Below are 26,791 nucleotides of genomic sequence, written 5' to 3' on the forward strand. Positions count from 1 at the left end.
GTATATAGCAGTCTATATTAAGTTGATGGTTGCTTAAGTTTGAACCCATTCTTTACTCCTCTCCCCCGGATGTTTTAAGTGTATGGTGTCATACTTTACACATTGCTTTATTTTGTGAGTCCCTTGACTGATGTTTACAGATATACTTATTTTTACTGCTTTTGTGTTTCCTACTTTTCTTACTCTTGCTTACAGTCTTTACTTTTCACGGAGAGTTCCCTTTAACATTTCTTGTAGGGCTGGTTTAGTGGTCATAAATTCCTTTAACTTTGTTTGTCTGGGAAATTCTTTCTTACTCCTTCTATTCTGAATGATGGCCTTGCTGGATAGACTATTCTTGGCTGCAAATTTTTTCCTTTCAGCACTTTGAATATATCATAAGATGGCCTATATTCTGTTAGTTAAAATTTCTTACTCAGTTACCAAAAGTTCACCAGCAAGTCAAGTTGGATGCCAGAGATTAAGAGGTAGTGTCATTTCCCAAACCTTCTCAGTTAAACACAGCTAAACATTAAGGATCAAAAGGTGTGTGTTTCATGTCTCAATGTGCCTATGCCTTTCCTAGGCTTTAGGGGAGATCATGAAGAAACAGGAATGGCTCCTGCTTTTAAGAAGCTTATAATCCAAACAGGTCTGTCATTAACCAGATGTGTTAAATGAACTGAGAGCAATTTAGAAGCATTCCTTGAACTCTTGACTTCTGATCTATACACTTTTCAAATTAAGTTATACTGATTAAAATGTCTCATATCATATCATGCCAGGTGTGTGCTAAAAGAGTTTCATCTTCTTATTTAATCTTATTTTATTTTATTTTAATTTTATCCATATTTTATCTTGTTTTGTTTTCAATGAGGGAAAGTGAGAAATGGTGCAGTTTCCTTTTTTTCCCTTTCAGAAGGGGCTTTGCAAGGTTTTTTGGTCCAATTTCTTCCTCACCTCACCACCTTCAAAATGTCCTTCTCTCTCTCCCCACCTAATGAAAAAGTAGTATCTCTGAATTACTTAGTGGTGCTTTTTGCAAGCTCAGTTGAAATTATAAAGGAGAGGATACTGCTGCTGGGGAAAAAGATGGATCTGTCCAAAAAGAAGGTGAGACAGTTGCAGGAACACATGGTCATTTGTAACTGACTGAAGATTAGAAAGAAGAAATTAAAAAAGACACCCAAAGTTTTTTCTCAGTATCAGAGTTGGACCAAGCCCTCACACAGTTTATCTAAGTCAGTAAGAAATAAGGTTATTTACTGCTGTACTGATGACAGCTTCATTTCAAGCAAACACTGCATGTTTACACTTTAAGAAAAATGCCTGAATGCTTCCTGTCATTTTTTTGTTTTTTGGAAGGAATTAAAGAATTTTTCCCTAATTCACCTCCTTGCTCAATTTTCCAATATAGTGATGGAGTGATATAGATAATAAGGCCATGATTTTGACAATGGTCACAGAAGAGTACATTCACAGATTTTCAAATCCAGATAGAATAAATGTTGCATTAGTAAATGACATTCATAGCCTATTAGAATTTAATGAGTATATTACATGTAGACAGAGACTTATCATGGCAGATATTGGATTAAGACATTTATGAAAATGACTAGCAGTTCATCTTTGTAGACAGATCTGAGTTTGAATCCAAACTATGACATGTCCTGGCTATGTAAACTTTGGCAAGTTGCTTAACCATCTGGAGTTTGAGCTTCTAAAGCTATAAAATGGGGCCAGTGATGTCTGCATCATAGAGTTATTTATATAAGAATGCATATAAAGTGTTCAATATGGTGCTGGGCAAATAAAGATCATATTATTCAAAGGCCTTATATTCCTATGTAGCTGCTACTCATTGTTTGAATAGCCAGCGCTGAGGAGTGCAGAAATGCTGACTGATTTTGCCAGTAACACAAAAGTCTGGCAATATAAAATTTCAAATGCTACCACTAGCACATATTAACTTATATATATACTGAGATTTATTGGCCCATGCATGAAAATTTTCTTAAAATTACTGGTGCTATTTTAAGAAACATGGTCAAATTGACATAAAAAGGAAAACCAAGGTACTGTTTTGTTGTCATAAGGTTGTGTGAAGATTAGATAAACCTAGTGGTCTTCTCAAAGAAGGATGTATATCCAGTGTTGCACTTCTTATGCAAGTAAGTATCCCATAGGCAAACTAATCTTAGGGAATCATTTTCTAGATCCTTGATTTCCATTATATTATATCTTATATTTTTTATTATATCTTAAATTTTGTATGCCTGAGAAAAAGTAGTTAAAATATGCTGATTCTTTTATTCCCAACTCTTATGTCTTAACAGTCCTTTCTATCTTGGAAAAAAAAGCTTATTTCTCGATCTCAAATATTATGATGACATATTGATCAACAGTAAAAATTCTGGGGTATCAAACAAAATGATAATTCAAACTATTGGTTTTGGTTTTAAAGAAGTGATTTATGATTGGGTAACAAATATTTTTGAAAGTCAGGTGACTTCCAAGTTACTTCTTCGTCAAAACTGAAAGAGGAGCTCATCAAATTGCCTAATTGTGTTTGGTGAAGATTACTAAGTAACTTTTAGTTTATGATATGGAACGTGTTCAAAGATTTGGGTTAAGTGAGTATAATAAAACTCTTTCACCAGTCCTCTTTAATTATTTAGATGAACAAAGATTTTCAATATTCATATCCAAAAAATAATAGTAGAATAGAACAATGCCAATCCTGACATTTTTAGGAAAAATGTGCATCAATAAGAAATATATGATTTAATTTTTTTTAAGAAGCCATATTTTCCTCAAGAAGTGTATTTCCAAAAAAAAAAATTTACTTCTATGTTGAATAATTGTCATTATTTATAATGTATTTATATTATTATGATAAAGTATAAATTGTCAATTAGAATACAGAAGAAAAATTATCATTAAAGCCTTAACCTAGAAATTTTAAAAATATAAATGTCATATTATAGGCATATATTTTGTTAAAGAGAAATTCTATAGGGCAATCCATAAAAGATGTTCAAACTTAAAAATAAACGAAAACAGGATAAAATTTGGTGAGGAAGTTGACTGGAAATACTAGTTCAATGGAAAAATTTTCAACTATTATTTCAAGCCTGTTTATGTATTTTTAAATGAGTCATGATGAGTATAAAGCCACCGTGCTATCAAGACTCTATTAGGTTTATTTAAAAGAATGATGTAGCCATTCCATCTTAAGAATTAATATTTGCAGAATGTGGGAGACTATGTCTTTTATTATCACTTAAACTTACAGCTAAAATTTGTAAGGTTGACTTAAAATGGGAAAGGAGTACATAATTTATATTTTTTTAAATGTGGGGTATTTGTGGGCATAAAAATTTGAAGAACACCAAAATAATGGGTATAAAATCCTTACATACATTGAATCAAAGTATTAGACTCTACAAATGCATAGCAAGTGAAGTTAAGCTGGCCTGACCAGATTGCTTTACCTTCTCTAGTATGATCCTTCCTTTATCATCAGTCCTGTATCATCTGGGCAGTCTGCACCTTTGAGCATCAGATACTGGATGGGTCTCTTGAGGATGCACTATGCCCCACACTTAAAGACCTTTTAGAATTTGGGGTAAAATATGCTATCAGGGATTCAGATGGTATTAAATTGTTGGGGCTGCTTACCAGGACACTCTTTCATTCAGGAAAACTGCAGGAAGCTTCTATGATTGACAAACAGTATCACCAACAGTCTATAAACGTAACTTTGGAAGACTCTCAGTGTGTAGTATAACTATGCTAATGGCAAGGACACTGCATTGAAACAGCTTCTCCCCACGACATTGGTTAACCCTTCCCTTCTACTGATAAAAAGGATGCCACTGTATGGGGATAACAGGCAAAACATAAAGGATGAGAGAAAAGCAGGAGGCTACCAATACTGTTGTCTCCTACAGTTTAAGAGTCTGAGGAAATAACTACATTCATTGATATGTAAGTGCTTGTCCTGGGCGAGAACTGTTACTATTCAATATGTTAGTATCTGCACAAAGTCAAAAAGAAAAACATGGTATTTCACAATCATGAGCTTAATTTTACCCTCATCTGCCTCTGACACCTGTTTCCTTTTCAAAGGACTACTTAGTGGCACTTAGAATGGATTTTCTTTGCATAACATGGCTTGTATTCAACTTTAATTCTTAAAAATTTTTTCAGTATTGAAGTATAGTTGATATACAATGTTATATTAGTTTCAGATGTACCACATAGTGATTCAACAATTCTATGCATTACTCAACGCTCACCACCATAAGTGTAGTCACCATCTGTCATCATACAATGTTATTATAATATTATTGAATATATTCCCTCTGCTGTACTTTTCATCTCCATGACTTATTTATTTTATAATGGGAAACATTTAATTTTAAATGGAGTGACATATTCTTTCTATTCTGAACACTCAAATACTGTTTTCTACTACTGTTCTCTCTCTCTTTTTTTTAAAAGATTTTATTTATTTGACAGAAAGAAAGAGAGCACAAGCAGGGGGAGCAGCAGAGGGAGGGGGAGAAGCAGGCTCCCCACTGAGCAGGGAGCCCAATGTAGGGCTGATCCCAGGACCCTGGGATCATGACCTGAGCTGAAAGCAGATGCTTAATTGACTGAGCCACCAGGCACCTCTTCTACTACTGTTCTTAAGAATGAATTCTGATCCCATTTGTCACAATTTGTTTCAGATACTTAGCTGTGGCCAGAGATTCTAAATTTATGTCTGGAATACCATGTTTCTTGGATTTTACCACTGATTAATCTTTTGACACTATTTTGGAGATAAGATCTCAAACCAAAATACTCAACGACACTAACCTTTCTTCATTTACTGTTCAATGTGGATTCTCAGGCCTTCCCAGACCTCTCAGGTAGGAGCACAGCAACCTGTATTCTAATGAGTCCTCCAGGGTCTGGGGCACACTGAAGTTTGAGAACCACTGATCTACCAGAATCTCACCTCACAACAGGGCTTTCTATAAGTTAAAACTGGCTCCAGATTAGAAGTTAAAGAAGAATATTTCCCTTGCCAACATACATAAATCCTTACACATAAAATAATTGTACGTATAAATCATAAGTCCAAAAATTAAGGGTTAATCTAATTTTGATTATGTAATCAGGCATTTGCTTCTAGCAGGTTTTAAGATATTCAGCTTCTGAGAGCCAATGACAGTTTGATAGTTCTCTCGATGTTAGGGATAAATGTGTTGGCTTTATAGTCTGAGCAATGCTGGGGAGTTTGGTCTAATGCTTGGGGATTTAAGCCGAGGAATGGTTAAGGATGGTGAGGAATCTCATTCTAGTCCTGCCCTCCTTTCCTAATTTCCCTTTTCACTGTTTGGTCTTCTTCCCCTTTTCCTTAGGGAGCTGAGTGATTGATAGCCTAATCCAATGACTGTATTACAGCTGCCTCAACTAGGACTCTTTTCCTTATCATTAGCAGTTAGCCTATGGTTAAATTCACAGCTCACTGCTTGGTACAGCCCCTGAGATTTAAGGGTCTGGCCTTTAGAAAATATTTAACATAAAACTGAAATCTTGACATACTGAGAACTCAGTTCTCTGCAAGGGCTTCTTTAATTAATCCAATGTACTGTACCATTGTTCTGTATGAGACGGTGACATGGTGAACTGTTTCTGAAGCTTACAGAGATGTGTAGTTCTAAATTAAACAGTCACTGACGTGTACCTACACTGATTTTTTAGTACAGTAGATATGCATGAATCTGTGAATATTTAAATTCAAGCTCAAACAGTGACACAATACTCCTTAGTTTTACTTTCATAATAGAACATTTTTTGATTAATTTCAAGCTTGAAGTCATTCTTTATGGAAAACACACACACACATACACACACAGGCACACGCACACATATACACACAGAGGAAAGAAATTTAATAATTTATTACCACTGCTGCAAAGGTAAGTTTTCTTAATTTGCTTGTCAGAGTCCTTTGGTTTACAAAGTCTATCGAACATTTTCTTAGGAGGTGATATAGACATGAATTTATTTTCCTAATTTTGAATAAAAGGAAACATATATAATATCCACATGGCCATGAATGGGTTGGCTCTTAAATACTTTTTGATTTTACCATTTATCTGCAGGACAATAGTTATTTTAAAATACCTAAGGAAAGGATGTAGACCTTGATCTATGCTTTAAACCTTTGCCCTTGCTCCAGCCCATCGATGAGCTGTAAGCGTCTATGAATATGGCAGCTGAGTCCCAGATGAAAAATTATGCATCTCATAAACTGCTATTCTGCTGAAATGTCAAGCCAAGGCAAGGCTGTACCTCAAACTCAGCACTTGGCATTTTCCTTCTGTCTGCTTTGTTGCCATGAAGCAAACATGAACAGTGAGGATTTGTGTAGGGCAGGTAGCAGGCGAGCTCACCGTCAAAAATCTATTATTAGGGCTCTGATCTCCTGAACAGACCAACGACAGCCAGCCAAACAGTGTGAAATTCGGGCTCCAGGAAAGGCAATATAATGCAAAAGGGGATTCTTTGTCAATCTGTACATGAATATATTCAAATGAGCATGATTTAAATGAGAATACTTCTAATGGTGAGCTTCTCTCAACCAAACTGATAATTTATAATGAAATTTGTAATTCAGCATCTTTATTTGATATGCCTACTTTGACTGTTCTGCAAATATACTACATATATTTATATAACAAGGTCTTTAATAATTTGATCAGTTAAACTAGTGATGGCCTAAGAATATTTATGTGAATAATAGACTATATTTTTTTGTATTATTTTGTACACACTCAGACAAAAAGAAAAGAGATGAGTGAGTATAAAGTGAAAGGTTATCCTTTTAATTATTCTTTTTTGGCATAATTTATCAGTGCTTTTTTTATTCATTTAAACGTTACCTTTATCTTTCAGGTTATTTTAGATATTTCAGTATTAAAACCTAAGCTCTTATTGATAAAGATGGTGACAATAGATAGTTGAAATTTTATGACAGTGAGTAGGCGTGTTTTTCTAAAAGGATTTTATGCATCAGTAATTATGTGATTGACAATAAAAAAAAGTCCAGCCCATTAACAACAACTCCTCATAAAAAAAAAATACCAATATTGCACTTTATGATATAATTGTAATGTATGGTGTAAGAACTTAAAGTAATCTTGCCAAAATCTTCAGTTGCTTGCATGTGTGTAAATAGCTATTCAAAGCAAACTGCAACTTTTGGGTTTTTAATCTACTATGTGTTCTGTCATTGTCCTCATTTTACAAAAATAAACTAATAAATACATCAAAATAAGTTTAAGTTCATGAGTGGAATGGGTTAAATTAAATTTGCTTTTAAGTAATGCCCAGTACCTGAGTTCAACACTGCTGAGTCACTATATTGTCCCAATAATCATGCTTAAGTGACTTTTTAAAACACCAACATGAAATACTGATTTTAAAATGAAAACACCTTTAGGAGGCTTGTAACTATGAGAACTCAGAGTTCAGTGCCTAATAGCCCAAGTAGCTGGATTTCAAATCATTCATTATTTATTTGAGAATATAAGGGCATTTATGGAGTATGCCATTTTCGTTTGTTAAGAAATACACAATCTTCTCTTAAATCTGTAATATCCTATATGTAATTAGTAAATTTGAGTTCCTGAAATAGAGATCAAATCTTGAAGGCCTCTTTGTTGAATTATTCAGAAATCAGTATTAGAATTTATAGGTATTATTGTCAAATAAAATGTGTTCTATTGTTTTAACTGAGCAGGTTGGCACAGACAATAATTTCAAAAAGCCATCCAAAACTGAAATTGAGAACAAGAATTTCCTTTTTTGGGTAAATAGAACAAGCGTTTTAAAATAATGTAAAACAACGATTTAATTTTCCAAGCTTATAGGAAGTGAATTAATTGCGTCTAAAGCATCCATCATCATTTCAAAGTGCCTTCTGCAGAGAAATTTCATACCTTTTCCCTATGTGTGGGTATGTGTCTGTGTTTCTATGTATAACAAACAAAATATATACAGGATAATGGAATTACACAACAAACTCCAAAAATATGCCCATCCCCCATCAACCGAAAAGACTTAAAACACAACAAGGAATAAGTCCCTCAAATGAATTTACCCCCTGAAAGATACTTGATTACTGTTTCCCCTAAAGCAGCTAGAAATTAATAAATACCATCCTCATGAAGTCAGTTGCAAGAAAGATGTATCTTTGGGTATGTCATTCAGGACTCATTCTTAACCACATCTCAAAGAATCTTATCCACAGGGAAGACTGACTGCGAAAATGTCACACCACAGTTGGAAGACGCCATTTACCTAAGTGATAGTAATCACTGAGTGAAGGGCTATCTTTACATTCCTCCATTATTTGTGGATAAGGCCAAGAAGGAGGTCAAAATTTGAAACTAAAAAAAGAAAAAAATAAACTAAAACTAGGAAAAATAATCAGTAATTCACTCAAGGATGGGGTTCATAAATAATGTTACTGATGAGATCAGTGAAATAAATAAAGGCATGGAATCTCCCGCTAGAAACAAAACACAACAATAATCTGCTCAACTGTTTGATGACATATGAACTAACTGTTGTTTGATAATAAAAAAAAAAAGTTTTCTGCATGGATTCCGGAAAAAGGAAAGTTAGGTGGTAACAACTTGCAGTGTAAAGTCCCTACTGCTCAAAGAAAGGTAGGGAATGATGATACTTAAGAGTCAGTAATTTAGACAGAAGTATTTATGGTGGAGAGCTTAATTAGCCATCTTGGCTCATGAAAACCTTCCTTAAGAATACTGACTAAGCTTACTTTCGATATTGTCTTAGTATGAAATCACTTTTAATTTTATAATTCAACCTTTAATGGACTCACGGAGCATGAATCTTGCCAGATATTTCTCCAATTGAAATTCAGGTTTATAAATCATTCCATTATGAATTTGGTTCTTATGTTTTTCCCCCACCAGCTCCCACCCCCCGATTCTAATCATCTATAGATGAGTTGGAAAAAGGCAGTTTCTAAAATAACAAAGCTGAGGATGAGATCTTGAAATTTCTTGCTCTTGATAAAAAATTTTGAAGTGCAAAGAATAGAAATAACCTTGTTTAATGACTTCTGGAGGCTCCATGACTTCTTTTATCAAATAAAGAGCTCTCCCTCTAATCAGTAGCTTCCTGATTTTTTGAAGTTAACCATAATAAAACATTCATTTTACATCACAACCCAGTATAGAAATATACATATATATACACACACGTGTGTATTACGTATATAACTGAAAAAGATGTTTGACCAGTGTTTATCCCATCTGTGTCTGTGTGCAAAGGATTTTGACATTTTTTTCTGTTCTATTTGATTTTTTAAATGTTGATTATAGTTCTCTAACTTGGTTCCATAGTACATTCATGAGTTGCAAACCAAAGTTTGAAAAACATTGCTTTAAAGTACTCTAGAATTCAGACTAATCATGTTTGAAATAATTCCACTGACATTCCTTGACTGAGGTTCTGTCTTCCCAATGCTAGTCACTACCCTTTATTAGCTAATATGCTTTAGAAAGACATTACAGAATGTGACTATATTTCTATAGTATGTGCAGTACCCCAAGTACCTCATTATTTCCCCATTTAAACAAAACAAAACCATCATGTCAAATAGCAGCCATCTTATTTTGAGAAAAAAGAATAAAGACTGAATAGAGAGCTGGAGAATCCTGAAGGGGAAAAACACTTTTCCTGGCAATGGAAAGTATGTGTTGTATTTCAGGTGGCTATCCAAAATTGAATACTTTTCAGCTTTCACTTAAAAAAAAAAAAATCTGTGATTCAAGCTGCTCTTCTAAAAGCAGACACGCCGGTATTCCGAGAGAATACTTGGGAAAGTATTAGCACTGTGCTGTGGTAATTTTTTTAATCTTATAAAAATATCTGGCATATTTTGTATGACATTCCACATTGAAGCAGCATTTGAAGTCTTGACAGCCATGTTTGATAAAAGTAGGAATGGTATTTAGCCATTTTGATATTTCCATCATTCCTAAAATTTGAAGCCATTATTATTTAAGACAGTTTTGGTAGGCTAGGTTTTGTTATAACTCACTCTGAAGGTACTTTATTATAGAACTTGCTTCTGTCCTCAAATATATTACTATTGCCTGTTTAAACTGCTTTTCAGATTCTATTACCTTTAAATTAAAGCCAACACTGCTTTAAAGGAGAAAAATTCTATCAATTTTGTCAATATGGAGAAAGGCTATTTTCAAAACAGACTGTTTAATGTGAAGGGACTTAATATAGAACCTATTAGAAATGAGGTACAGGCCCTTAAAAATGTTAGGGACTTTTTGTGGTTTAAAATGAAAGTTCCACCCAGGCTTAGCTGAGCTTATAGCCCAAGTGAATATTTATATAGGAATTTATAAATCTTAGAAATAGAGTTTCATGGAAATGTTAACAGGCCCTGAGGTATAGCTGAACTTGTTTTCAGGTAGCACTATAATTTCCAGTGTGTGTATGCTTAAAGACTACAACACAAAAGACTTTTTCTAATGCTGTAATTTTGTAGTTTTATTAGACTGAGTTATAGTATGGGAGAATATTCAGAAATTGCAGCTTAAATGAGAAAACGTGAATGGTGTTACTTATATAAAATACTACTGCAATAGTTCTTTTATTAATTTTTAATGTTCAGCACCCTCTGTGACCTCCTTTATTCTCTTGCTGTCAACATGGCAGGCTGGAAAAATTGAAATGGGCTGACAGAAAACATAGTGCACGTTACAGCCCAACTCTGGAGTCTCTTGACTCTCTTTCTGCAGCACATGCTAACGCGGACCACGTTATTCTGCATTACAATAATATTTAAGGCTCTGTTTGATAGCTCCTGATAAAATAGAGTTGCGTTTGGACCCTGAGCAGGTGCTTCTCGTCAGCTTTCCTCTTTCTGACACTGTGGGAATGGGAATGGCAGTCAATTAAAAGCAGAATACAATTTTTTAAAAAATCATGGCTCATAGACACACTTCATGTTCTCAAAATATACTACCTCAGAATGGATAGTGTTTTATTTGTGTCTACCCAGCCTCTTCCAAAAGCATATTTTGGTCTGATTCAGCAATGCTTTTCTCAAACAGTGGGACACTGCTATATTATGTATATTTACCGCTGCCTCTATCACCAAGGAGACTAATCCCCATACCAGTACAGTCCAGAACCTTACAGCATTGTCTTTGCAAGACCAAGTTCATGTTGTCACAGCAACAGAGTGCACAGGGCAAAGATGCTGAACGACATATTGGGATTAAAACTTCTGCTTCTGTTTTAAATGCAAGTGTTTGATGATGAGAAAAGATAGGCAAAGGTGTGAGGTCTGAAATGTCCTCTCAGCTAAGGCCATAAATGTGGTTTTAAGAATTTGTTTGGGACAGTTACAAAAGCAAGATTTTTTGAAGAAGGTAGATTTCAAAATTCTAGGAAAAGTGAAACAAATTCAGACTCTGAAAAAGATATTATCATTAGGGTGCTTCTGTTTTTCTCTGAGACGGCACTGGTATTAGCCCTTACTAGTAAGTGACAAGACATCTGTGACAATGAGAAATTCTGAGGAGAGCGTAGACCACGAGAGAATAGAATTCACACATAACCCTATCTAGATATTCTCTCGACTTTTGCTATCAGTCACTTGAGCCCTCACACTCAATATGTTCCATCTGTCATAACTGTTAGGAATTTTGACCAGAATGAGTTATAAGAATTTGGGAACATAAAAGACATGATGTACTTGCTTGCAACATGACCTCTGATTTTTCAGCAACCTTTAAGGAAACAAAATGTAAGGAGAGGGCAACACCTACCAGATACTCCTCCGTATGTAGTCCTCTTTCCAAAGCCCACTGCTGGCCAAGGTGTGCCGTCGGCTTTTAATCCCATTAGACCTGAGACAGTGTTGGTGGCTGTAACACCATCTGCGCCACCTATGAAAAACACTTCATCATTTACCTGAAGTTTTTTAAAGAGACAATGGTCAAAAGCCATTCAAACCCACACAACCCAGGAACATGAACACTCTTCCTCTTGAGAACATTTCCTTCCCTCAAGTGACTTTACTACTCTCATTCCTACCATTATGCTTAAAATGCTAGATATAAAAATTTTTAACTCCTATCAATTCATTTTTCCATTTATTATACAGATTTATAGATGCCAAATGTTTTGTATTTGGTGTTATTTCCCAGGTAGTTTACAATACCCTTGCAAATCAAGATGCAACTTGCATTGGGTAGGGCACAGCATACATGATTTATAAAATCATTCACTGCCTGATTTATGTGTTCAATAGATATTTATTGGATGTATGTTTAAGGTGGTACACTACACCGTATCAAGTATAAAGGGAACTCAAAAGAAATTTCATATTGTGGAAGCTGGTCTCTTTTTGTTTTGTACTCCATTAAAGGTTCAAATGCTGCTGCTGGATTGTTACATTACGAGGTCATTTATTTTGGAGTGGTTCGCTGTGATCGTGGTTTTGTTTCTTAATTCTTTGTGCGTGAAGCAGGTGTTTATCAAGAAAGATTATAAATGTCCTTGTTTTCCCTGGCCAAAGTGTGGAGTCCATTTACTAGCTCTAGTACAGGTGTGAACCTACTGCATTTGTGATATCAAGTGCTCAATTTAGTACTTTTCTTAAACTCTAAACAAAGATAGACACGTATATTTGTGGCTAAAGATACACTGTGGTATGGCTACATACTTCAGGCCCACACTTCCATAACTAGACAAATGACACAAGTCTAGTTCTTACCTTCCTTTGCAGCTCTTGCGATGCTTACAATATCAGTGACATTTGGGGTCAACTTGGCAAAAAAAGGAATCTGAACAGCTTGCCTCACCCAGCGACAGATGTTCCGTACCAGCTCTGGATCCTGTTCAAATAGGTCAGTTAAATATAGAACGTAATTAAAGAATTGTGATCCAAATGTGTACTGGAACAACAGCAAAGCTGGATATGCGCAAGACAAATCCAACTTGACAATGAGCTACATGATCTATTTCTCAATTCCGCCTCAGTATTACACCTAGATTCATTAGGGAACTAAGGTTAACACACTTCCAGTGAACTGCAAATTCATCACATAAAGGTTAAATTCCTCAAGGGAGCCTTTGGAAAATAAAATTACGAAGAACCAAATGGAAGAAAGTGTTTTCCACTACCAGTTAAATAATACCGGGAGTAAAACATAAACTTCTGGTGGTATTTTGGGTAAATATTACAGAATTTCCAGCGACCTCATTGGCTTAAGCTTAATAAAAATACTTAAGCTGCTGATTCCTGGGTGGATGATATTATATCTGAAGCCTGTTGTTTTCATTATTAGAAGACTTAGTCTTGATGAAGTATATTCAAAAGAAAATCCGTGACTTCCTTATCAATCTAATTATGATATATAGCGTATGCTAATACGGAATAATTCAGCCTTGGATTACACGAGCTGATCAGTAACTTAAGTTTACTTTTGTGAATGTTGCCAAGATCTGTGAAGCACTTTTCAACATTCATCTACTTGAAAGAATTGATCAAAATGACAAAAATGAAATAAAATTATCAAACGCTCATTTTTAAAAGCAAGGAATAGACATTTTCCTGTGCCTGTTTCCTGTGATTTTTCAGGCTTCTATTTTCTCACGGGACAAGTATCATTTAGAGGGCAATCACCTATCCTTTCCACTGAAAATATCTTAGCTGTAGCAATGTTCTTTGATTTCAACACATACAATAGTCCTTTTTTTTTTATTACTTTTAGTGCAAAATTTATTCTGACAGGTACTGATAATGTACTTTGATAAATTACCTTAAAATATGCAATAGCAATTTATTATTGAACTTGGTAATATTATCTTAGCAAGTTAAAATGTTTTTTGAATAAAAGAAAAACCCAGAAAAATATAGACGTATATTTAAACTATGAAACAGCAGGCAAGTATATCATTTGTAATTAATATTTTTATATGTAAGAAAGTTGCTCTTTGCATTTTAACCTTTCGAATTCTTTTAAGATGAGATTTCTAATGTTATAACCTTTAGAAAGAACCTTTTCACTTACATTTAATGTATCTTGATCTGTCATCTTGTATTGCTCTAAAAGTTATGTGTTTATGCGCTAAGATACAGCAATGAGGTAATTTCCGTTGATTGTTACCATCTCTATTCAGCAAAACATAATTTTAACAAAAAATCTTTGGTTTGGTTTGTTCTCTTTTCAGAACAGTAATTTCTTCATTAAACATAAATATTAAAAAAGCACTATATGGAGTACTCTACAGGGCATACTGTGCATTATGAATAGTAAAATCTGGAGACTTAACTGTACAAATTCTAACTCATGAAAATGGAGATCTGCCCCTGCCCATGCAATGTTCATGAAATATTCATAACCGCTGCATTGGCATTATGAAGGCAGTTGCATCTTTGTGACTTTCATTTTTAAGTTATGAATTTCCATGGGACTTAGCCTAGAAATGACAGTAACTCTAGATGATATGAATTGCATGTCCTTTGTGAAAGCTCTCTTTAAGATAGAATTTGACAATAATTTAAAGATCACTTGAATTGCATAATACATGGAAGGGAGCCTATAAGAATTACTGAAACAAATATAAAATAGTATTTTGTTCCAATAGAGTAAACACAAATAATCTGTATAGACTTCTAAGTGACTTTCGATACTATTGACCACCATGTCTTAATAATTTACCTTGAACATTTGTCACACTTTTTTTCTGTTCATTCTCACCAGTTGGATACTTTAAGTGAATGCCTTTTACACATTGTTTAACAATTTGGAATTTGCTCAAAGTTTTTCAGTTTTTGTAAAAAAAAAATACAGTCCCTTGGTACCGTTATTTACTTGAATCATCTATCTCTAATTTGAGATACCGTAATTGGACCATCCTATACTTCTATGAGTAAGGTTCCTGGTTTTCGGACAATACTTTTTTCTTATCTTCATACTCAGCCAAGCCGCTTGCTAACTAATCTTCATACCCAGCTGAAACAGAATTTGATTACCTGGGAATTTTAAAAATAACTTCTGACTAATATTATTGTAAAAATTAATGACTGTTCTTTAAATTGTAAAGTTTTGCTTGACAGATATAATAGGGGATATTCTAATACAACTAGAAATGTGGTGAGGCTAATGACATGATAAAATGAATCTGTGTGGGGCACCTGGGTGGCGCAGTCATTAAGCATCTGCCTTTGGCTCAGGGCATGATCCTGGCGTTCTGGGATTGAGCCCCCCAGGCTCCTCCGCTGGGATCCTGCTTCTTCCTCTCCCACTCCCCCTGCTTGTGTTCCCTCTCTCAGTGGCTGTCTCTCTATGTCAAATTAATAAATAAAATCTTTAAAAAAATGAATCTGTAATCTTTGGAAAATTAAAAGACAAACTGTAACTATTCACTTCCCTGCTTTCCTCACACTTGATATTCTTTGAGATCTAAAAGCAATTGATAGTGTTTCTGCAACTTGACCTTCTCAATTTTCTAGTGATAGCATCAGATGGTGTCCCCCATTAAAGCCAGTTTTTAAAATCTTATTGAAATGAACAAATTTTAGATAATTTCTAATGCCCCCCCTCCAAATCTTCCAGATAGGAAATACACAAAGTATTATTTCTGACAAATTGAGACTCTAACATTATCCACACCAATAAAAAGTAAATAAAACCAAACAATTTTGGACTTTTTTTTTTATTCCTAGGCACAAAGCATTGTAGACACACTCAAAAAGTAGTTGTGTCAATGAAAGAAGAATAAATAAAAACTCTGAATATTTTCAATTGATTTCTTGATAGATTCATCAAAATATAGACTATGCCTAGGTTTAAGAAAAACCTGAGTATATTTTTTAAATTTTTTAAAAGATTTTATTTATTTATTTGAGAGAGAGTGCACGAGAGAGCACAAGCAGGGGGAGGGGAGAGGGAGAAGCAGACTCCCCGCTGAGCAGGGAGCCCGCCCCAAGGCCCCATCCCAGGACCCTGAGATCATGACCTGAGCTGAAGGCATAGGCTTAACTGACTGAGCCACCCAGGCGTCCCAACACCTGAGTATATTTTATGATAAATAATACCTAAAAGCATGAAATCCAAGACTTCCTTATAAAACTAGGATAACTTTGGGGGGGAAAAAAGAGTGGATAATGATGGGAAAAAACACAACTTAACAAGACTCTTAAAGTGTCTAATCCACAAGAAGTCTACCTAGATCTTCCAGTCTTTATTGGGTCTTCCTGCAGGTATTAATAATGCCTATCTCTGACCATGATTTGCAATCTCTCCCACATCAACTGTGTGTGTGTAGGTGTGTACACTTCTTTAACACTTATTAACCTTTTTGTTATTGATGTGATCAGCAAAGAAAGCTCTGAGGCAACAGAATGAGTTTTTCTGTGAAGGGGGTGTGTGATAAGATAAGCAAGAAGTTGCTGAAGCCCTTAAAGGCATGTGTGATGGGGCTGGGGAAGCACATGGTGGTCTTGAGGGTACTGCATTGAGGCGAAGGTACCAGACCAGACCCGCGAAGTGCTGACAAGAAGATGAAAGGGAGCTAGAGACAACTTTGGTCTCTTTGACAACTTTAATGGGGAGCCTCCCTGTGTCTACCCGCAATTAATACACTCTGGAATTGATCCCTATGAAAACCAAACAACAACAACAACAAAAACAAAAACTAGAAAATGTAGCTCTTTGTAGATTGTTTGCTGCAGTAGTTTCCAGTGTCCAAAACTGTTTTTTAAAGCTTTTTTTTCTATCTGGGCTATAACATAACAATTTCTACCTCTAGTAAATTTAAAGGTTAATTTTTTTTTAAAGCTTACTTTTCTATCTGGGCTGTAAGATAATAATTTTTAATCTAGTAACTAGTATGTCTCTAGTTGCATATTGAAGGGTTTCTATAAATGATATACCCTGCTGCGTCTGAGACCCCTAAGATGAACTCTCCATTGTAGGGCAGGCATTTCCACCAATTTCCTAGGGCATCAAATCTCATTGGTTTCATACCCTGTGCAAAAGAACAAGCATTAGAGAATGAGGCTGTGAGAATTTCTTGATAAGCTAAATTACAAGTGAAATTTTTGACTTTAAGAAACATTTCTCTCCAATTTACCTGGTAATTTTCACTCCGTACAATTCTTTTCAAAATGGCTTTCTTAGAAGGTGGCATTTCAATGAATCCACTGAAAAATTTTACCAGTTATAAATGTTTTCCACTAAGGGACTCCTAAGTCTTAATTCACATGAATGCCAGGAAGCAGCTAGCATTTTTATTATGTCCACTTCTCTGACAGAGAGAACTAGGGCCCAGAAGATCAATCTGAGTACCTATTACACCTTCTTAATTTCTTTCCCATTATCATGTCCTAAACCATCATCTTCTTTAGCAAAATTGCTCCCTAAAGTGAAATTCAGCCCTCAGTTGTAAACCAGGATTATAAAGGCTTCTATGTCATTTATACTTGTAAGACTAAATGCAGCTTCAGAGTAACAGGCAAACGTGACGCATTTATCCTTCCATGTCAGTAAAATAGAACAGAAAGAGTTAACTACTCCAGGTAGAACTACTAGTAAATGCAAAGATTGTGCACTAGAATGGGAATATTTTAAACTAACTTATGGTTTAGCAAGTGCTCTTTTTAAATTGGTTTTCCTGATTTAAGAATGCTAACAATGATACAGTCACCTTGGAAAATCATCTGGTAGTTTCCTAAAAAGGTAAACATGCACATACCAATCCGCCCACCAATCTCATTTTTAATTATATATTCAGGAGACATGAAAACATATATCCACACAAAGACTTGCATGTGAATGTTCATAGCAACACTTTCAAAAAAGCTCCAAACTGGAAATGACCCAAATAGTCATTAATATGTGAATGAATATACAAATAGTAACTATCTACACACTGGAATATTATTTGGTGATAAAGAGAAACGAATCTACTGGATCTTGAAACAATTTGGGATTAATAAAAAAAATCACGTTCAGCTAACAAAGTACACAAGAGTTTAAATGCTGTATGTTTACATTTCTATGAAATTCCACACACACACACTCACATGCACACACACACTATGCTAATAAGAAGCAGAGCAGTGGTTGCCGGGATTAGGGTTGGGGTGTGGGGGAGTGATTAACTGGGAAGAGGCATAAGAGAATTTTTGAGCGTAATGGAAACATTCTACAACTGTATTGTAGTAATGTTTACACAGGTGTAGACATCTGCTGAAACACATCAAACTCTACACTCAAATGTGTTCTTTTTTTTATAGGTAAATTATGCAGCCACAAATTTCTTATAAAATATATAAAAAGAAACAATTCTAAGGGTACTTAAATATAAGTAAAAAAATGAAAGCTGGTGGCATTCTAGGCAACGTGGGTTCTATTTTTTCAACAAATATTCTTTGACTACAAGGCATTGAACTCGTTTGTGCTAGAGACTAAGATGAGTGGAACAAGGAAGGCAGAGTCTACTAGAAAACAGAAGTCAGACACATACATGAAATACGTGTTGGATGTTAAGTATAAAAAAAGATATCTTAATAATATTCTCTCATTTCAGATTATTTTAGAGCACATGGCAAGGGTTTGGCACATAGTAGGCTCTCAACAAATACTGTTGAATTGATAGAGTTCACACTGCATAAATTAACATGGGCTTTCTTATTTCAATTTTTCTCAGAAGAAAATAGAATATAAAATTATTGGGTCCAGGATAACCTAATAAACAACTGTTTTAGGTATTATGCCTTATGTTAGACAAGGGTGATTTAAAAACATAATACACTATCCCTATTCTTAAAAACAAAATAAAACAAACTTCATAATCCAGAGGGATAATACATAAACATAAAATGTGCATATAAAATATTGTAAGTATATATACATGCAATGTATGTGTGTATGAAATATTTTATGTGTTATATATATTCTTTCTTTTCCACTTCCCTTGTGCCTTAAGTTGAAGATGACGTGGAACTGCTTGTGTGTTCTCTCCTCCCCAGGCATTACAGCTTTCTCCATTCTGTTTCTCACTTCAGGCCTCTCTTTCTTCCTGTCTCTTTGCCCAAAATGTCCTTCACCTCTTGTCCCTTGGATGAACACCCTCAAGACAGCCCTCCATGACCAACCCTCCCATCCTACCGCAGCATGGGATGGGTGAGTAAAGGACTGCTTTTAAAATACTTCCATAACATTTCCTTATTCCTTCATTTATCACAGTATTTAATCATCACCCATTTATGGTGTTTTTTTATTTTCCTCTTGACTAGACTATTAGTCTTTTAAGGGATGTATCCTACACTTGTATCCCAAACCCCTAACATAGAGTCTGAGACACTAAAGATAATAAATACTGTGTTGAATTTTAAAAATGAAGAATTCCTATCTAGATGTATACCAGCTTTCCACAATGACCAAGAAAACATTTGCCTCTTCTCTTCCATGGAGCCAGAACAAGCTGGAGATTGGATAGTTATTGCCCCACCAGCCAGTGGAATTTGGAAAGTCTTCTGATGCATTCTCTCACGGGTTATAGTGTGGCCTGGCAATTCATGAAGACCTCCTGAGGTCCCAGGCTGCCCAGGGCCCTTTCTGTCTGAATCCTTAGGGTATTGAGGCTTCTCTAAGAGTTTGTAACCCTAACCCTACCTCAGCTCCCAGTCCTTGGTCACTGGGGCCTGGTGGAGGAATTGGCTCATATGTTTGCCAGCTAAAGGGAAACTGTATTCCTTTTTTATTCCTTTAAATAACATTTCCTGTGATATAGTTTATGCTGTTTTTCCTCCTTGCAGACAGCATTTCCTTGGTGTGCCATTCCTCTGACATTCCTGGTGTCAGAGTTCCTATTACCACATATTTAGTCTCAGAAACAAATGGACAAGAATTATCATGCACTGTTTAGACAACTGTTCCTTAATAAATCTTAATCTTTTAACTCTAATTTTCCTAGAAGGTCCTTGAAAGAGTCAAGCCTAGTCCAGCCAACAATGGCCAAGAAGCAGGTCTAATTTTTTCTCCTAGAAAAAGATTGCTCTAAAGGACATGGTAGGGGACAATGATGGCGTCCTCGAGACAGTTCAGAATATTCTTAAAGAGTTTAAACGTCTACTTTCAGAACCTGCTGAAAGAGTCACCACTGTGGACCACTGAAAATGATTGTGTGGAAGTCCATGGATAAAGAAGATTATACCTTTGTGTCTGAAAACCAGGTCTACTTAGCAAGGGAGTATGGCCAGGGCAATCAGTGTATATTCTAATTTCTACCCCAGTCCCATGTCTCTTGTTGATAAAGCCAATTAATGACAACCTCCTTAATAACATCATGAAGAGGTCACCTGGAAATTTCTTCTAGGTGTGTTGAGTCTCCAATACCATATTCTAAAGTATGGTTTTGCTTTCATAATCCATCTTGTTTGCCTGAATTCTTGTATTTCGGTATTTTATCCCTTGCCCATTTCTTTCTGTATTAGACGGCTTTGAGTCTTGACACCTGCCTGAACTGACCTGTAGTTACCCTGTTTGCCTCCATACTTGATCCATGACTTGCCAATCACGTGGAGGCTTCACAACAATTTTCCTTTGCTTCTGCTGGACATTTCCATCTCTATTTCTCTTGTCTTAGTTCATATTATACTCTTTATCCCCCAAATCAAGATTGACAGACTCCACAGGCCTATCTTCATAGGCAAACAAATGCTTTTTTGAGAACCATTAAGATACTTTAAAACCCTGTTTATTAAAGATTGTTTACTAAAAGTCCTTAAAATATTTTTGAAAATAGATTATTCTTTTTAGAATTATTTAACTGAGCTCGCCCCAGGAGCCTTGATCTTTCCTTATATGTGAGTTGCTATTTATCTGTGAATTCAAAGGCCAGTATTATCTATCAAGCAAAAAGTGTGGTTCATAGTTTGTTTATTAATGAGTTATACAGTGTTACCTGGAAAATCTTAATATATGGAGAAATAGGCTATGCACATGCTTTGCTGATACCACCAGTAGGGGTTCAAAATTGTGGACCAGCTGAACCAAACTGAAACTCAGCAGGCTTCCCAATCACTGCTCAGAACACACTGAAAAGACTTCAGTGGGTAATGAAGTGCAGGCAGTCGCTTGCACTACTGTGTATGGATTCATTTTAGATAAGGGCAAGTGAGTATTTAAGTATATAACAAGGAGTTTTTATTCTTTGCAGACTTCAGGCAGCTTGTCATTTGTTTTCTTAATGCAAAGCATTAGTGTAAACAGTGTAACAATTGATATTTTATACATCTGTTGGTCTATTCACTTAGCCTATGTTTTCCAATGCTGGAGTTGGAAAACAACCATAAGCACAAAACCTCACTATCTTTATAATCCCATATTGGTATGAATGATTAACTGACACGGGGAGGAGGCTAGCGCAGAACAGCCTTCTGCCCCGAAGCACCCACAATGCTGATACATTTAGGATGAAGAGAGTCTGGGGAAGTCATGTTTCTGTCCTGGGAACTTTATGAAATCTAAGCAAGAAGGAATTACTGCTGAGGCAATTTTAAATAATGTAGTGGAGAAAACCTCAATCCCTTGGCAATGAATGGTTTCAGCTAAGGGGAACTCATCCATAACAAGTTGGTACAGTTCCTTAAGGGATTTCTTCCTACGGCTGCTGTAAAAGCTAGAAAGAAATATCTAGGCCTTTGTTTGTTTTGCCAGCTCTCTGGACTGATTTCCCTCTTTGAGCTGAAAAGGATTTGGAGATACTAAAAGTGGGGTGACTTTATTGAAAAGTCTTTGTGTGAAAATATGGGATGGGGAAGATATTAAACATGACCTTTGCAAGTCTGATATTTAAAAACTCTTGATATAAAATTCAGGGATGCTAGATTTTACCTAAAATTTTGAGCAGTCTGAACCTAACAATCATTACCAATATATTTATTATAAGAGTACCTGGTTTATAAGAGTATATATCATAAGGTGTGTGTGTATGTGTGTGTGTTTAAGGGGGGGTTCTCTATTTTAAAGTTTTTCTGGTGTTGAGAAAAGGAAACATGACAAGGTAACTCCCCACTGTCAGGGGGTTATAACAACTATACATGGAGATGTCAGAAGGTAAGTGAAGTGTTTTGGGTAAAGGAAGAGCCAGTCTTCTAGGCCTGGGATGCCTTTCATTATCTTGCAGCATACACAGCTGCGCTGGTGACTCACCGGAGAAGCCCGTGACAAAGAGCAGCTCTTACTTTCTTGTTGTTCCTTTATGAGTTGCTCTAAGGGGGGCGCCTGGGTGGCACAGCGGTTAAGCGGCTGCCTTCAGCTCAGGGCGTGATCCCGGTGTTCTGGGATCGAGCCCCACATCAGGCTCCTCTGCTATGAGCCTGCTTCTTCCTCTCCCACTCCCCCGCTTGTGTTCCCTCTCTCGCTGGCTGTCTCTATCTCTGTCAAATAAATAATATCTTAAAAAAAAAAAAAAGAGTTGCTCTAAGGATTAGGAACTCTTTGGTGCTGGGCTTCAGGGGAGGGGGGTGGGGGAATGGGATAGACAGGTGATGGGTAGTAAGGAGGGCACATATTGCATGGTGCACTGGGTGTTATACACAACTAATCAATCATCGAACTTTACATCAGAAACCAGGGATGTAATATATGGTGACTAACATAATACAATAAAAAAACATTAAAATGAAAAAAAAAAAAGAAACTCTTTGGTACTAATAAATCTGCTCTTATTTCTCTGCATGTTTCCATTTCTAGTTATTTTTTTAAAGGTTTATTTATATGAGAGAGCGCGCACGCAAGAAAGCCTGTGCATGCGTGCACACATGCACAGTGAGTGAATTGGGGGCGTAGAGGGAAAGAATCTCAAACAGACTCCCCCCTGAGCTCAGAGCCACTGGGTTGGTTGGCGGCTTGAATCTGATGCCAGGCTTCCATCCCACGACCCGAGATCATGACCTGAACCGAAATCAAGAATGGGATGCTTAACTGACCGAGCCACCCAGTTGCCTCTCCATTTTTACTCCTAATCACTTTCTCCTCTTTTTCTTTTTCTTTTTTTTTAAGATTTTATTTATTTATTTGACAGAGATAGAGACAGCCAGCGAGAGAGGGAACACAAGCAGGGGGAGTGGGAGAGGAAGAAGCAGGCTCGTAGCAGAGGAGCCTGATGTGGGGTTCGATCCCAGAACACCGGGATCACGCCCTGAGCCAAAGGCAGACGCTTAACCACTGTGCCACCCAGGCACCCCTCCTCTTTTTCTTTTTAATATGTTGCCTTTTTGGTTCTCCAATTCAATTTTTCTAACATCTACTATAGAATCTGTATGTTTCAAAATCAAGCCCACAGAAGAGAAGAAGCAATACAAACAGAATAATTATTTTTTTTTTGGTTGTCCTTTCTGTTTCATACCCTTTCTATTTTGTGGCAAATTCCCACTGTATGAAGTATTAGTGGGACACAGAAACTCTCCTCTATGTAATCCATTGAAGAGACAGTTTTCCTCTCTTTACTTTCTGGCAACCAAAAAACAAGCACATGATCTAGGTGTGGCCAACTGAAGCTCCCACCAAAAATTTTAATCTGACAATCAGAAAAGGTGTTCAAGTTGACTTGTGGTGGTATATGGTACTGTGTCTCCTGACAGGATCCAACAGGGCAGTAGTGGGAGATGTCAGCACTGGTAGAGGCTGCATTTAAGCTGGACAATTCTAGTTCCCCATTGTCTGCACCCCTTTGGTTTAAGCCCCTTTTCAAAGCCTACTTTTCCTGCCTTCCCTGATTATCTAAGACATCTTATATCTTGCTGATAAATCATCTTTACTTCTGATAGCCCCTATGTTTCTGTTGCTTGCAATGAGGAGTGCTAAATTATATAGTCACTATCCATTACAGAGTGACCTTATTGCTTGAGTTATAGCACCATACTTCCTGATGGCTGCTGACCTCTTTTTATTTAGCCTAAGTGGTCTTTTTTTTTTTTTTTTTTTTTTGCTCAGGATACATCTAATCCAATGAATTGTGGTCAAGGTAGCCAGGACACATGTCTTTTGTGGCAACTTATATACAATATGCTGCCTCTGGCCATTTACCTTTAGAAAAGGATGACAGGCTCTTAACATGTTTAATAAGAAAATGCCAATTTTTATTTAAAAAAATAAATAATTAATCATTAACCTGAAACTTTCCATGAAATGTGGGAATTACAGAAGAGTAAGGCATCAACTTTGTCCTCAAAGAACTTACAAAAAAGTTATAACCACTTAGGGCACTAATATTTGTCAGATTCAATAGAATATATAAACGGCTTTGGGATTACAGTATGTCTCTATTCCTCTATAAATCATTTAGCATTTGAATCTGACACAATGTGCAAGCTCTCATATAATTCAAGAGACCCTTGCAGAACGAAGTGATATGTATCACCCAGATCCAGGAAAGCTTGATTTGAAATGTATTAAGAGTAGCTATGATTTCTTAAAAGATGGATATGTAAACAGAGAGTGGCAACATAGCCCATAAGGAAAAATATCTTGAGGCACTGAAATTAAATTAAAATATGATCTCCCTTTCCCTCTGAATACCTGCATGATTACCAGTTCGACAAGGATCTTTCATTTAACCCAACTCAACTTTACAAAAGTGCCCGAAGCCTACACTGTTGATATAACAGCTGATAAAGCTTGCATGGGGGAAAAAATCTTCAAACTGCTTGATATACAAAATCATATTAGTACTAAAAACAGATGGGTGTTTACTTTTGCAATATTCAACAAACGTAAAGTACCCAAAGGACTGCTAAATTTACATAGTTTAAAATTTTGCCATTTTTTTCACTTAGAAACAAGTATACTGGAGCGAACTTTACTGGGTTATGTAATTAACAACTAGATGCAGCAGCACCTGATTATGTTTTTAGTTGGTTGGGCAAAGGCAGCGCCCAGCATTACAAAGATGACTTTACTCATACCTTTTCAGTACTAATGTACCCAGATTTTAACCTGCCACAACTGATATCACAAACGTGACATTCACATTCCTTACTACATTCTCCTTTCCCTGATAAGTAAGGAATTTGTGGGACTACCAAATGGTATTGAATCTGGACCAATGTCTTTAATTGAACATTTGCAATCACCCTGCAACTAACCAGAAGGCTTTATGAATAGTTTCATTTTGGAGCAAGAAACAGACATAAAAACAACCTCAAACAATTTGCTTTACTTGAAGTGTATACAAAGTGAAAGGGAACTTAATGGTGGAGCGATTACTTTTATTTAACCCTAAAGTGAGTGTGTGTGTGTGTGTGTGTGTGTGTGTGTGTTAATGTATATGTAGGAAGGGGGAGACAATAGTGAAGGTGATTATAGTTTGAAATCTTAAAGGATTCTCAAAATGACACTGGCTAGAGTAGAGCTTATGAAATAATATGTGAATTAGGAATACTAGGAAGACTCTAAAAAATGGGAATGCATGACATGAAGGAAAATAGAAAAAAATTATTTTCTATGAAGGGAGCAGGCAGGAGACATGGCTAAATGGTTCAGTTAGTTTGGGGTCGGCTTCCTAAAGATTCTGTGCCTTATCCATTAGGCAACAGAAAACATGGAAGGCCATATGGTTAGATCCATGTTGTAGAAACATAATTCCATATATGTCTTTGGGGGTAAGTAGGATAAGGCAGTGCAAGCAAGGAGACCAGTCTGAAAGAAAAGGGCCTAAAGTAAGGAGTGCAAGTATAAATCAAGAACTTCAAGGAGACTGAATTATCATTTTAAGGAAGAATATAAAAAATTTTCAAGATTAAAAGAAATGTTGGGGAATGAAAATCAAGAATAATTTTGTGTTTTGACATTGTTGGGGATAGCAATTTCATCAACCAAGTGAGGAAATACAAGAGAAGCTGGTTTTTGGAGAAATGATGAATGAGCTTCAGATACATTGAGTTTGACGTTCCTTTAGGACATTTGGTAGAAAGAATCTGGTTGAGAGCTAACAAGAATCTGGATCTTAAGAGGAATTTTAGAAGTATATTTTAGGAGTTGTTCACATGCAGATGGTGGTTGGAGTCTTGTGAATGGATGAGAGGATAGAAAGCAACGGACTTAAACCTTGAGATCATTAATACTAAAGTGTAGAAATCTTTGAAATGGTCAAAGAAAGAAGAGACCAACCAGGAAAAATACAAGGGAAAAGAGAAACTCAAATAAAAGAGATGTGGAAGTAGATCTTGATACAAAATACCACAAAGAAATTAAATAGGATGAGAACTAAAATGTAGGCAATAGATTACACTACTTAGAGTCACTGGCAATATATGAGTACATATAGCTAGACATAATAGGAATGGAAGGCAGATTATAATGCATTAAGAAGTTAATATTTACAGACACATAGAGCCAAAGAAAATAAACAATAAAATTAACTGGAAGTACCAGAACTTAGAACTCTGCTTGACATAACAAAGTGTATGCAACAAATATATGCCAATTAATTATCATTTTGTAGTTACCACAATTACAACTAATTGACAGTGAAAGAGATTATTTGCTATTTTATGAAGCAATGCCTATATGTGATGGTGAAGGGACAAATTTTTAAAGGAATTGGTTGTAGCTTAAGCAATATTTCTGAATTCTTACAATGTGTAGTCAATAACAATTGGAGACCAAAAGAATGAATTTTGTTAAATAAATTTACAATTGAAATTACAAACACAGACAGGACCCAA

At 35.8% G+C, this 26,791-nt stretch overlaps 1 protein-coding gene across 5 annotated transcripts in view; it reads right to left on the bottom strand.

The window, feature by feature from the left end:
• The window catches only part of DPYD (dihydropyrimidine dehydrogenase), a 966,631-nt gene that overhangs the window by 379,651 nt on the left and 560,189 nt on the right, over nucleotides 1-26,791 (bottom strand). For all 5 annotated transcript variants that reach the window (XM_034653966.1, XM_034653962.1, XM_034653963.1 and 2 more), the window contains 2 exons: nucleotides 12,821-12,941; nucleotides 11,871-11,990 (listed from right to left, as the gene is read on the bottom strand). In XM_034653966.1, the coding sequence (XP_034509857.1) occupies nucleotides 11,871-11,990; nucleotides 12,821-12,941 (241 nt within the window). The remainder of the gene's footprint in view (nucleotides 1-11,870; nucleotides 11,991-12,820; nucleotides 12,942-26,791) is intronic.

Source organism: Ailuropoda melanoleuca, chromosome 2 (assembly GCF_002007445.2).
Source record: "Ailuropoda melanoleuca isolate Jingjing chromosome 2, ASM200744v2, whole genome shotgun sequence".
Lineage (NCBI taxonomy): Eukaryota > Metazoa > Chordata > Mammalia > Carnivora > Ursidae > Ailuropoda > Ailuropoda melanoleuca.